The following is a 14,358-nucleotide window of genomic DNA, read 5'->3' as shown; positions in this document are numbered from 1 at the left end:
GCTTCACAGGACTAAAAGTTAACACATGACCCATGGCAACCTCTTAAAAATGGACACAGTCCTAAACAGGTACTACGGAAGTTACAGCTTGACAGAGTCTCCTGTTTCTCCTTTCACTCTGTCATTTAACTCTGTTTACTTACATTACATTGTTAAAATACAAATTATCTTGCATGTGCTCAAAAAAGTAGATTACCTTGGAAGCACCAGTGGAAATATTTGGATGCAACTTCTCAAACAAGTCCATGAGGTTCCCTTGGGAAAGGGGATCCTGGCAGCCACATAATGCCAGCCTTGTGTAATAGAGATCAGCCAACAGCAACGCAGAGGGGTCTGAAGGAAAATTACTAAAAAAACCAGTGTTTTATTAGCATATAGTGTAACAATACAGGTATTTGAACACAAGGCAATAGCGACAATAATATTAAGAGAAAATTCCACATGACTTCAGGTTCTGCTGGCACCAGCAGGCCCATGAATTTAAGACTTCACTGACAAGCTGACTTGCAGCCCCAAGGTCCAGTTACCTATGACAGCCCAAGAGACACAGGATTCCTCCTTTGTACTAATCAGGCCTGTCAAGCAGGGGCAGTCAGGCTGGACCCCCCCACACGCAGAGCTGCAGAAAACAAATCTGCACAGATCAGACAAGGGCTGCTTCTATTGCCCAGGTGTCCAGCCAGTGAACACCTTCAACAGAAAAGAAAATAATCCTGATTTATGTGAGACACCAGGAATCCTGCCTGCCCTCAGGAAAACCTCCTTCTGCTATTTGAGATCTCTTGCACCAAGCAAGTTGCATCCCCAGCCTGAAGCTGGCAGAAAAGCACTACACTGAAGCTCACTGCCAAGACTTCCTGCTTGATTTAGACAAGCTGTTTAATCTCCATCACATCCTAAGAGATGGAAACCACGATTTCTTAACTGAACAGGATGTTTTGAAACTTAAACCACTGAAGACTTGGAGATGCTCCAGCCCAACAGTGATGGAAAACGACAAGTCCAGCAGGATTCACTGGTAAGAGAGATCAACAATCTCCCTCAATCCCCCAGTCACACAGTTACATCTGCTAATTATAAGCAGAAGAGAGTTAAAAAAAAATAAAACAGAGCAGACAAAACATCCTCCCATTAAGGAACATGCAGACACATGGGTATGTAAGGACACAGTGGGAATCTCAACATCAACAGCAGATTGTAGAAGTTTTGACACAACTTGGAATGCACCCTTCTTGACTCTTATCACTATAATGTAACAGATTCCAAAGTGTAGTGCTCCTAGGCAAAACCAGAACCAAGGGATTTGACACACTACCCAGCAGCTGCCTAAGCAAGCTTTAGTTTCCAGAGAAAATGTCCCTGAATGGGCACTACATCTACCTGATTCTCCAAACAGTGCCTACAACATCACTACATTACATAGCCATAGTACTGAAGCAGCACACTGACCCAGTGGTAATGCAACACACAAAAAGACATTTAAGAAGCCCCTACATAAAGGCAAAGTCAATTCCTTGCCATACAATGGAGAATCATGAAGGATCACAGAACAGGCAGAGTGTACTTACATCACCAGTCTCTTGACACGCTCCACAGGTAACAAATGAAGTATTTCAGAAGACTCTGCCAAACTAAGAAGAGTACTTACAGCTTGGCAGGCCACAAATAGGCTTCCTGGAACAGAGAGAGAACAAGAACAGCCTGTATATTTACTCAGCTCTCAATGACTTGTGTTTGTATGGTGCTTGCCCATCCTAAAATGGCTGGAGTCACAGAAATATGGTTACATACGGATCCCAGAACTGGCATGTGTATTTTCTAACCATTATTGTAACTCATGAGGAAATGATTCCCTGGCTATCAAAATAAATGCCTACTCCAGCAAGCCAGCATTGAAAGCTGTCAGCAGCTTCCAGTTTGCATCTGTTTCCATCACACCCATGTACAAAGAGAAGAGAGAACTGGAGCTAAGCACTGTTGCAGGACTCCAAGAAAGCTCCATGTTACAAATGGCACTCAAATATTAAGAAATGTTCCTCAAATTGCTACGTCTGCATGAAAACTGAAGCAAAAATATATACTGATGCTACCACACAGGTGCCTATAAACTTCACAAATTTGGCAACACACTGCCCAACAAGATCTTCAAAGCTGTCCCATGTACTGATATATTTGTTAGTGAATGGAAAGTGGGTTTGCTGAATTTTGCTACATCAATCATGTCTTCTTTCTAAACCTCTCAGCCTCCTTTAAGGATGGAAGGTTTCCTTGAAGCACAGGAAAGCCAAAGCCCTTCCAGGAAAGAAAGAGGGAAAACAATTCCTTTACCCTACCACTTCTAAGTTAGCAAGCAGCCTGTTTAAAGAAAAGAAAAAGAAAAATTCTTCACTTGCCCATCTCTTCTCAACCAGAAGAATCACTGTTCCTAAGCCAGGCAACCTGAACAACTTTTAAAGGATGTAATTTTCTTATGCAATGCCATGGAAAAGGAAGGGGAAGTGAGCATTCATTTCTCATTTTTTCCTTTGAAAATGCCCCTCTATGCCAAACTGCGTAATCCCCCAGGTGTGTACTGAATCCTGCTCACCATGAACCTCCATAAGGAGCTCCTTAGGAAGAGGCAAAGAACCAGCATGTCACAACAGCATGAAGCTTTCTGCACAGACAGTGCAAGGGCACAGGTTCCCAAACTATAAGCTCCATACCATCTGGCAGCAGCATATCTGCTGGACAAAGAACTCACTGTGGACACATGTATAGCATAAACAGGGAAAGCCCTTTCATACAGTACAGCTGCGAGGGGTAACTTGCTGTTGCTCTGACACTGTTCACAAGCCTGCTTCCATGCAGTCCTCAGCAACTGCAGGAAAAAAAAAAACAGTTCTGGGACATTCCCTTTTCCTCAGGCTAGAGAGGCCAGGCAGGTGAAACAGAGAACAGAGGGCTGGGGTGTGCCTTGCACAGGCAGTGAAAGCAGGCTGAAGTCCTAGTAGAAAGTGATGGAATTGTGGAGATTGCTGAGCTGCAAAGAATGCTGGAGGATGAAGAAAGTGACTGGGAATCCTAGTTTGGGAGGAGGGTGAGTAAAAACAAGCAAAGAAGTGTAGGATGGGGCAATAGGAGGGTCTGAAGTTGCACTTGTTTTCTCTTATGGACAAAGGAAGAAAGAGCAATGTGCCCCTTGCACACACACAGAGCTGGTGTACAGCTCCTGCTACCACCACTAAAGCTGAGACCAAAGAAAAGAAAGTTCAGATATTCCTTTTTAAGAGGAAGCACATTGCCCCCCCCAAAAAAAATCAGAGACAGCACAGAAAGTTAGGGGTTGGAAGGGACCTCAAAAGACCGTCAAGTCCAACCCCTCTGCCAGAGCAGGGTCACCTAAAGCAGGTAAATTTCAACAGCATGCAAGCCCTGAAAACAGGACAGAAGGAAGGACTAAATCAAAAGACCATGCTTGACAAGGACTAGAGAATAAAAAGCAAAAGTCAACTCTGGATACATTCAGCTATGTCAGTAAAGGGATTACAAAGAGAAAAAGGCCAGACCCTAGAGAAAAACTTCCAATTCGAGGAACAATGAACCTGGGGCATTCCTATACTTGCTTATACTTTGACACAAGGCCAAATACTTGCAGTCCCCCCCTTGAGAAATAACTGACCTGCCCAAAGCAAGCTGATTTATTTTTTTTTCCTGGCAAGAGAGGGAAGACAACCAATGACCACCCAGGCCTGAGGGAAAGACACAGCATTTTAGAATAGGTGCTGTTACTTAGGTCAGAGATAGTAATGTCCCAAACTTTGCACTAGAAGTTTGGAATAAGCTATTTGGAGCTTGTGGTCACTAGTCTCTCCCTCACTTGGCTGTTTAAGCGTGGATCTGTTTCAGATTGATATCCATCCTCTTTTTAATCGCTTTTCCCTTTTCCTTGCTGATTATCTCTGTCCTCCACTTTGCAGAACATTTGCAGCCCATTACTATTACTAACACCAAATGCAGAATCATTTCCTAGAAGGTGCTTGCTTCCAAGCTTTGCTTTTCTAGCTTTACTTGAGCTGGTCAATACATTTGGATAATGCTACTGCTATTAATTTTCATGTTTTGTCTCATATTAAAAAAAAAAATCACATTTTTTCTGATATTAACAAAAAGTATAAACAGGAAATAACCATAACAGACCTTTGCAGAGTTCTCCTTTGTCAATGGCTGTGAACAGAGAGTCTGTAAAACTTGTTACACAGGGAAGAATATTTTCTTTGTCCATTGGCCTGTCCAAAATAAATGGGAAGACTTTTGTTTCTATGTTACACTGACAGCTTCACACATATGAAAGCTTTCTTTCACATCTATCTTATATCAAATTATAGATAGACTCCAAGTCTGAAACTAGCAGCAACCCATTTTTGCTATTTCTGATTCACAATTTAAGTTGTAGCATTCCATAAACCTTAATTCCAACTATTCTTTCCATACAAGAATATCATAATTACTGTAAAAATTATGATATAACTATAATTATAAACAATGGCTAAAAAGGACAGTCCTTAAAACACAGAAACTGAAATGTGTCAAGAATACCTGTGTGTACTAGGGTACTAAATTTAGGGAACAGGCAATCAAGAAATGATATTCTGTTCTTGACTTCAGTATGGACTCATGGTATTTTCACACAGAACTTTTTCACCTTCAATCTTGTTTTCCCCAAGCTAGAGTTAATAACTATTGTCCTTCCCTTAGTGAAACAATTTCTGACAGCTAGTGAACTGGAGAGTATTACAGAACTACTTGGCAATAGAATATCTCTTACCTAATATGTGGCAGTACAACCAAGGCAACCCAAGGCTGTGAAAGGTCAGTGATGTTTTCCATCTCTGGTAAACGAATTAAAGATAGTATGTGATCCAACACTGGTACTTCTGCCTTTCTTCCATGTCTTTTACTTGTTTGTTTCCTTGTATTAGAGCTACAGATAAAACCAAACATTTTAGTAACTAGACCTGCATATCAAAGATTGTTCCTTTTCTTCACATGATATGAAAAATTGTATTTGCTACTTCTAGCAAAAAATACTTCAAGCAATCCAAGGGATCTTTTTTCTTTTTAATATTCTCTACCGCAAAAAACATGATCTAGTCATTTTTCTTTTTAATATTCCCTACATCATCTAGTCATGCTGAGTACCACAAAACATGGCCCACTAGAAATGTCAGGTCTTTACTTCAAGTTCAAATAATATTTCTAGAAGGAAAGACACTCATTCTCAGTTGGACACCCTCACAGCTATAACATGTAGCCTCTAGAAGGACCTGAAATTCACCTCTGTGATTACTGTTAATAAACAATGATCACACTGTCAAAGGTAGACTAATGCATGACAGAAAGCAACTATTGTAGTTTGGGGACACAAAAAAGCCCCAGGTAGCTCTAATGTTCTGTGAGCTAGGTACTCCATATGACTGAAAACCCAGAGAGATCAGCAAAGAAAACAAGGGAAGAACAAATTTCACTATTTTGACTCAACTGTCTGTTCCCTAAACCCTAATACCTCATCTATTAAATGAAAATAGTGGATTGCTTTTAGGAAAGACAAAACCACAAGTCACCACTTGAAGATGAATCAATCCACCTGAGCTAGAGTGATTAGAACAATCATTATAGAACAGAAACCCTCATTCTATGCTTGACAGTGGTTATGCCTAATCTTTCCAAAGGGGCTCCAGGGGAAAAGCAACTACTTCATTGCAAGCAGCTAGCTTTGCAAGTAGAAGAAGTCAGGATGCGCTAGCACAGTGCTGTTCCTGCATTAATTACATGCCCTTTGGTACCCAGCTGCACTCTGCTGCCAAGAAAGCTCCTCGAGGTGTATGAATACAAGGAAAGAAAAATGGTGATGAGAACTTGGCCTGCAGAACCCACTATAAAGATTAACTAGCCAAGGATGCAGCATGCATCGTGGTGTAACAAATCCCCATCACACACCTCCCACAAAACCCAGTTGTCTTTTTGCATCAGCGATAGCATTTCTAAAGTACCTATCTCTTCTCAAATCATCTCAGAAAGAGAAATGGGATCTGAGTATAGCACTTGGTTTGCCAGTATCCAAGCAGCTCTGGCAAATACTGGAGGGCAATCTTTTACAGAGCTCCTTCAGGTCTGGAGCTCTGCAGACACATCTTGTGTTTTCTAAGCATGAGAAGTCTCACCTGATGGATGATTCAGTGAAAACAAGAGGATATTTTTCAAATGCCATTGAACCAATGGTAGGAGGCTCCGCTTTCACCAGAATGAGTTTAGCCAGCATTGCCATTGCCTCATCCTTTGTGAGGGCATCTGTGCCAGAGAAGCAATGTTCAATGTACTCTAGAAAGCATGGAAGAAAATGCTGAACAGAGAAAAAAAAAAAAAAAGAAAAAAAAAAGGCTTAGTTAAGTCTCTTTAACCATGATCAAATCCACAAAAACAGTAACACTATAACACCAGCCACAGAAAGATCCAAGGAAGTCACAAATGAGGCAGCAAAGCACCAGACTTATCAGTCCTGGTGTCCCAAATCACCAGCAAACAGATATCGTCTTACCCCAGTAGGGACAGTTATTGGATCTAAAAACTCAGTTTTTTTAGCACAAATCTAGTCTCATCAGGACATTCAAGATTCTTGACTTTATTTTCACCTCCCACTCAGTTTAATCAATTTGATTCATACCATTTCACCAGTACCCAGCCTAACCTATCAGAAATCCCTTATTCTTCATTTTCACCTAGCCTCTGACAGAGCTCCTACTCCTCATCCACAACAAGCTGACCCCATTAATTCCCAACAGACAACCTTCTTTTTGCAAGCACAAATACCTGTCATCTTTTCTGACCTTGAGGTCACCATTACCAAGCTTCAAACTAAACCAAACAATGGTTTAGTTAACCTCTTTCATTTTTACCAGAAGTTTATAAATGTGGTAATTTTTGTGTATTTTGTGTCAATACACAAAAATGCTTCAGCACACAGGGCAGGTAAACATACTATGGATTCCCTAGTTGTTCCCTTTGTCAACAAAAATAAACAAAAAGCACAAAAGCTTCCACTTACCCTCTCAAATTGCTTCATTGTGAACATTGCTTCAGAGAAGTCCAAAAGCAAGCGCCGTTCAAATCCACTTGCAAATACCTGGAGGATGCAAATTAAAGGAACAGGAACACATTAATAAGTGACATTTTATTGTCAACTCTACATTATTAGAGAAAAGCAGGGCCCTTTTTAACAAACCCTGCTGAATCCAAGCTGGCTCTGTGCAAAGACAGCTTAGATATCTCTTTGGTTTGATGTGAAAAATGTAAGCTGAAAATTTCTAGGACTGCTGCATAGACACACCAACTGGTAAGCAAAAGCTTACAGCTTTCAACTCAGCATTTTTCCAGTGTAGCAGGTTGCAGAAAATTTACCAACTCATAGGAAGAGAGAACCTTTGTGATTTTGAAGTAGCCAAGATGGGAACAGTCCTTTTGAGATTTGCAGGGTGAGTGCATCTCAACACTGAGATGTGCAACATAGGAAATACACATGCAGATCTTCCTTTTCCAGACCCTTCAGAAGACAAGGACAGCTTTGAGCCTCCTCCAGTCTAAAAGAAGGCTGCATAAATATCCTCAGTTGTTTAATGGACCACATCTCCTGAGCAAAACTGGACTCATGCCCCAGGCAGGACCAATCTTATTTCAGGACAAGCCAACGCTGAAGAACAGATGAAATTTGATCTCTTTTAGACAACTGCCAAAGCCTTCTTTTCCCATTGTAACTCACATAAGAGCTTTTCTTTGAAGTATTTTTTTACACATACAGCACACTTATGGTCCACACTGTAAACCATAAAATTATAATGTACTGCGACAGGAAAACTGAAGAACTACAGACTCCATAGTAGCATCTCCTATTAATCTTTGGAAAACTGTGTTTGATTCAAATGCATGCAGCTAATCATGTCTGTACCTCAGGAGCAATAGTAGTACTGAAATATGCCTACCCCTGTATTTTCTGACTCAAACTGCCCTTGCCTGAAATTGTTCACAAGGCTAAGCCATGCTGACCAAATGTTTGGCAGCTTAGTGAAAAATGTACTTTTTTCACTATGTTCAACTCACTGACCTGCTTTGCAATCTAAGGCTGAGCATGCCCCTTCTCTGTCCTCCATGCTTTTTCTACAGAGTTTGATCTGTTTGAATCAGAGCCTGGTCTTCATTGCAAAGATGACCCCCATGATGGCATTGCTACAGTGCCAGTCTGTGTGAGGGTGCCAAGGAGTCCCAAGACCACAGCAGACATTATTTAAAGCACTGGCAGCTTCTACCTTATCTGTGCAAAAGGCTAAAGGGAACCTTATCAGGTTTCCTAACCTGAAGTGGAATATCATGAAATCAGCCTGGTTTAGGGAACACACTCTGGGATTTTTGCTATAAGCAGCAGTCTTTTGTTACCTTCTCAATAGCTTCCTTAGTTAAAGAATCAGGCACGAAAACATTCTCGGCCAACAGGAATGAAGAAATGGTGTTCAGCAGAGTCTTGCAGCAAGATGGAGAGAGATCTGGTGTTTGCAACATTTTTATTAAAATCTGAAATGAAAAAGAAGGAACCAAAGTTTGCTTGTGAAGCTAGTGATTACCTGGTCTGAATGATCTAGACAGTCTTTGGAGCAGGAAGGCCTCGTGTTCTAAGTTTCAGCCCACAGAAATGAATCCTAATAGTCCTGTCAAAGTTTGAAGGCACTAAACCTACTTTTGATTCCAGTGGGATCAAATGTATGTGAAACTAGTAAAACTGTTCTACCATTGATATGTGGGTCCAGGTCTCCTCCACAGTGGCAGAAGCTACAGGTCAGAGTGATCTCTAGCAGCAGCTGCCTGGTTTTGCCTTCACTCATTTAAAGGACTACACCAGCATTACAGTACAGAAAGAAGTAAAGTCTCGTGGAATCAGAGAAGTTGCAACACTCATAATAAACGTCTGTACACTTATTTCTGTACACTCAACTCAAATCCCAAGCCCACTGATGCATGAGAAATGTGCACGTGTGCTTCAACTGACCACACCTCTTCCATATGTCATGATTTGACCTACCTGACAGACATTTTCAGGCTGTGAGATTTTGGATCCATTTGCATGTTCTGTGAGGATCAGATATGCTTGCAGAACCCTTTCCATTTGCTCTGAAGCCATACAACAGTTGGCCTTAGTTATTTTCCTCTGCAAGTCTAGGAGTGACTCCTGTTTAAATAAAAAAGGAAAACCCAAATGTTTCAGAGAAATTATCAGACCCTCTGTTTCACTTCCTGCTATTTGAAAGGCATTCTAAAGAATAAATCTCTCATCTGCCCAAAAAACTATTGTTGACTCTCTCACTTATGTTCAACAAACTAAACTTTGCAGAAATATGATGTGATTCCCATTACATAAAAACACACACCTTGGATTCCTTGGACAGAAACACAAACATATTCATAGATGAGGGTGCCCCAAAAGGCCAACATATGACATACAACACAGGGAAGAGGAAAAGAAAGTAATACTTGGCTCTAGGTCCACAGTGCTATGGAAGCATGCAGCATCCACTGGAACAATCAAAGCTTTAGCCCTCTAACACTTTATATCTTATACTAATGTGGGTGCTGAGAGGTTACTCATATCATCTTCTTTATGAAGAGAATGGAGCTGCTCCAGATCACTCCCATTACTGTTCCTTTTTTGTCCAGAAAATATGAACTCCCATCCTTGTTCCTGTAAACTGAACCCAGTTTAGAGAGCTAACATAGACTCTGTGCATAGTTCCCTCTGAGCAAGATCTCCCCATGAACCCGCCAGTTCCCAGGGTAAAAAAAAACAAGCCTTATTAACAACAAAGGGAATTATATCATCAGTTTCCAAGATTTCATCACAACTACAGATGCTGACTGACTCAGCTCACAAGATACAAAACATCCAGTGGCAAACAATTCTGTCACTAATGATGGTTAGGCAGGAACTGTTATACCAGGTGAAGAAGGAGCAGGATGGGATTTTCTGGAAATCTCTAGTCAGCCAGAGGGACAATTTCCAAGAAGGAATAAATAGGACTATTTGCCCATGCTGGAAGGACTATCCTAAAACTCACATGTACCATTTCCTCTAGTTTTCCATTTTACCCCTCTCAGGAGCACAACTGTCAAAGACTATGCTGTCAGTTACAAGAGGTTTCAATCTCCCTTACCAAATCCCAAACATCCCAGGAAACATCTAAATGCTGGTCAGTTAAACAAAAAACACTTGCCAGGCTCTTGCTCATTATTCTGCATCATCCTGACCCAACACAGCACAACCCATGGCACTCAGCCATGCTTTTTCAGACCTTAGAGTCTAACTCTGAGTGCTTAGCTCTGAGGCTTAAACTCAGCTCTCCAGGTTATGCCCATGGCCTTGCTTAAAGGAGAGCTGCAGGGCAAAAATCCTCCCCTTTATGGTCACAGTCATTTTGGAACCATCAATACACCCACTTTAGCAGTAATAAAACTAGGCCTAGCATTGACCCCCTACAGCAAAGGGTCTGCAATGTCTGCCTCTCCAAAGGCAGATCCTACAAATCCGTCTTGCTCACCTATGGGACTGAAATCCAAGTTTCACACACAACAGTTCCATTCTAAAAGTACAGCACAGCCACCAGGGTAATTCTGAACTTACAGAGGAACTGTGGGATTTTTCTCATGCACATGACACTGTATTTAATTTTTTCAAAATGAAGAAAAAAACCCCCACAATTCTGTGGCAAACACGCACAGTTCTTTTCGGTCTCTTATGAATTAAAAAAATTAAAAAGTAGTGTACCTCCAGGCACTTGAAGACAATATCAAAATGCTCCTTATGGATATGAACTACAGCTGATTTGATCATCTGCTCAAAGGCTTCTCCTACAGCTGTCCATGGTAGTTCAATTTCTTCTTCAGTAATAGGCCCCAGCTTCAACAGAATTAATTTCATAGCCTGTATAGGAAAAGAGCACATTATGTCCTCACACTTAGAAAATACACCTAGCAATTCTAAAATTAGTCAGTGCAATACACTGCTAATATATTTCAATTACCTTGATTCTTTCTCAAATGACCACAGGAAAAAAAAAAAAAAAGGCCATACTTTAAAATCTGAAATGAGCAAGCAGTACTATTTTAACTTAGAGGAATATTGCATAGGAATTACTAGAAACAACTTCCTATCTCAAAGAATACTCTTAGAAGATAATTCAGATTTATTAAGTTGTGAGCAGCATGCTTATCACCAAGGACACAATGAAGCAAACACAGTAACACTAAAGAGTTTAACTGGGCACTGCCTAATGCTCCATGACAGCAACACTTAAGCCAGAAATCTTTTCTTGTCTTTACCGTCTCTGCACAAGAGTGGAACATGTTTCGAACACCCTTGCACATCTCAAAAAGCAGCTGTCCCACACCTTCCGCCTTCTCAGGGTGCTCCCTCAGGTCACAAAGCATTAAATTGAAGATTGCATTTTTATCAGAAACCTACAAAACAAAAGGAAAAAGTTATCTTCTGTTCAGAGCTGCCAGATGGACAGGGGCGATTAAATGGCTCCACAGACCCAGGTTACTCTCCCAGCTCTGCCTTCCCACAACAGTTCAAACTCATTACTTCTGCAGCCACTCAAGGAAACTGAAAGGAGAAAAATGATTCACTGTTCAACTGCTACAGGTCTCCCAAAAGTTGTACAGAGGTCACTGTAGTTCACATATGTGCTTTTGACTATTCTTACGATTTTAGAGATATACATGCACATAAATGCACCATTAAGCTGGTCCCAAATGAAAAACAAAGGTCCCTGCACTAGGCTGGGAAGAGATTTATATCAGATGTGAACACAGATTAGTCATCCAAAACTATAACTTCACTTGAGAATACCGCAAAGATATCCAGGCCAAGATTTTAAAAAGCCTCATTTCTGATAACTTCAGTTGAAGCCCAGCAATCCCTGAAAACAACCAATCAGACAAATGTGCTTTAAGGTCTCTCAACTTAGTACAACAATAGGGATAACCAAATTTGCTAGCCATTTGTGTGTCTGACTGAATTAAAAACCACTCTCTTTCATTACTCCATGAAAGGCTGCTTTCTGATCCTGACTGAACATCATATACTTAGATTTTCAGCCCTGCTAAAGGATTGTCACAAGAATTTCAGTTCTACAAAGGCCTTAAAGCATTACAGAAGAAGCCTGTGAGCAAACGTGCATTTAGAAAGTAAAGACTGTAAGATTACCTTACCATTCCACATTCACAGAGCATTCCATTAATTTTAGATAAACCAAACACCGACATGTGGTTTATCTGCTCTTGAAACAGAGAGCACTTAGGCCTCTACTTGCTACTGTAGATATGAAGTACATGATATTCTCAATAAAAAACTCAGGACATGCTGGATTCCTGCTCAGGCCTTGTTAACACTTCTTTGGAGAAAACCTAGTATTACATATTGAATTGTGATAATGTCAAAGTACAAACTCCTCACTTACCTTTCTGATTAGAAAGACAAAACTTTCAGCAGCAAAGTTTCTGATGTGAAGTTTGTGGTGAGCCAGGAGGGTGCTGTACAGGCTACAAAGACAGAAAATAATCTGCTGTCTAAAAGGCAATGCCACCAACTGGTTTTAAAACTTACGTTTTCAGCTTACATTGCCACCTTTTACAAACACTAAGAATCTCTCCTCTTAGAAGGGAAGGAAATACCTTTCTTGATTCCTTTCCACTCTTCCCAGGTCAAGAACACAACTTACCAAAGAAGGTCAAATGACAATACCAGGCAAATTAAGCCACATTCAGAAACACCTCTACAATCTCTGGATCCACAAAGATTCAATTGCAGCATCAACATTTTCAACATATGTATTCAAAAGCAGTAATTGAGACCAAAGTTGATTTGATAAGCCACATCTGTATTTCAGTTGAGCTTGCAGGCTCTTCTGTGCACTCAACACCAAGTTTCTAAAGCTGTAATTTACAGGGGTGATAAATACTTGCAGCTCTCTGGTATCAGTAACAGCTGCAGGTGGCTGAGCACATGTTCAGTGCAGAGTGAGTGGTGCCTCACATTCACAGCCAAGCAGATGGTTTTTTTTCAATATGCCTGACCAGCTTTTGCTGGGCATGGGGAGAAACCTGTATCCCCTTTTTGGCTCCAACTCTTCTAAATTGAAATCAGAAGGAAGCAACATGGACCCACTGGCTATGATGAGAAGAGGAGCTCTGCTACCACAGCAATGTAAGACTGAACAAGAATTCATACTGGGTCAGGCCACAGGTCCACCTAACCCAGTATTCAGCCTACAGCAGCAACCAAAAGCAGATGCCTGGGAAAGGCTTAAAAACAGGGCAAGCACATACAACATTAGCCTTCAATCACCAGCAGCTCAGGGAGTCCCCAAGCCAGAGGTGGCTCTGATGCATTTGGTAACTCCCTCCAACTTGGCCAGCTTCCCTTTGAACCTATGCCAAATTTCCACATCCACAGCATCCCGCAGCAAGGAGTTTCAAAGTGTACAGAACTGTGCATACCTCATCTGCTTTACAAGTAAACAGACAGGAAAAATGGAAAAACAGAGGGGAAAACATTGGGGAAGGAGCAATTAAAGACTCTAAGGAGTCCATTCAGTGTTGTTACTCTAGGTATCAGCAACCGGAAAAGACATAAATAATACAACTGTGAGTGAGATACCTGACAGATACTCAAGAGATCCGTACTGAATTTAGACTTGGTCACAGGTTTGTGAGACAGCTCTGACAATCCAGTGCCTTTCTGAGCTTTGTTTACTGAGCTAAGGTGGGTGCTTCCTCTCCTACCACCACAGGAGAAAAGAGGATCAAAGACTAAAATCTGCAGACCAGCCTACATTTCCTCCTCTAATACAGTGGCCCATATAGTCAGTAGGATTTCAAAGGAACTTTATATGACAACAAAGATCAGAGTCTCTCAGAAAGCAGGGAAAGCATGCTAACAAAAATACTGATGGAATAACCCATGTATTCATGGGGCAATCACATTTCTATAGCATCCAATAACTGCTGATCAAGACAAACATCAAGCATGGCTTTTACCTGTATATATTGTGTATGTCCTTCACCATCAGTCTCCACAAGTATTTGTAGAGATAGGAAAGAGAGGTGAAAGCCCATTCCAGCAGCTCTGTGTCCTGTGTATCCAGTAACTTGGTGATGGCCCGGAAAAAGTCATAAAAGTGAGGATAGAAATCAGCCTGAAGATCTCGAGCCAGCTGCACCACTAGACTGCATTTCAGAAAATACACCAATGTTAATGCATTTCAAAAACAAACCAAT

The 14,358-nt window shown here is 41.1% G+C and overlaps 1 protein-coding gene across 1 annotated transcript in view; it reads right to left on the bottom strand.

Annotated features, from left to right (window-relative positions):
• The window catches only part of UTP20 (UTP20 small subunit processome component), a 64,539-nt gene that overhangs the window by 47,515 nt on the left and 2,666 nt on the right, over positions 1 to 14,358 (bottom strand). Inside the window, exons 5-16 of the mRNA XM_030463662.1 lie at positions 14,119 to 14,307; positions 12,540 to 12,621; positions 11,398 to 11,535; positions 10,844 to 10,999; positions 9,107 to 9,253; positions 8,467 to 8,601; positions 7,085 to 7,162; positions 6,204 to 6,382; positions 4,808 to 4,963; positions 4,180 to 4,268; positions 1,569 to 1,674; positions 197 to 347 (exon numbers count right to left, since the gene is read on the bottom strand). Of these exons, the coding sequence (XP_030319522.1) occupies positions 197 to 347; positions 1,569 to 1,674; positions 4,180 to 4,268; positions 4,808 to 4,963; positions 6,204 to 6,382; positions 7,085 to 7,162; positions 8,467 to 8,601; positions 9,107 to 9,253; positions 10,844 to 10,999; positions 11,398 to 11,535; positions 12,540 to 12,621; positions 14,119 to 14,307 (1,606 nt within the window). The remainder of the gene's footprint in view (positions 1 to 196; positions 348 to 1,568; positions 1,675 to 4,179; positions 4,269 to 4,807; positions 4,964 to 6,203; positions 6,383 to 7,084; positions 7,163 to 8,466; positions 8,602 to 9,106; positions 9,254 to 10,843; positions 11,000 to 11,397; positions 11,536 to 12,539; positions 12,622 to 14,118; positions 14,308 to 14,358) is intronic.

The sequence above is a fragment of the Calypte anna genome, chromosome 1, assembly GCF_003957555.1.
Source record: "Calypte anna isolate BGI_N300 chromosome 1, bCalAnn1_v1.p, whole genome shotgun sequence".
Classification (NCBI taxonomy): domain Eukaryota; kingdom Metazoa; phylum Chordata; class Aves; order Apodiformes; family Trochilidae; genus Calypte; species Calypte anna.
Note: the sequence above shows the minus strand (reverse complement) of the source record. Positions and strands in the feature narration are given on the sequence as shown.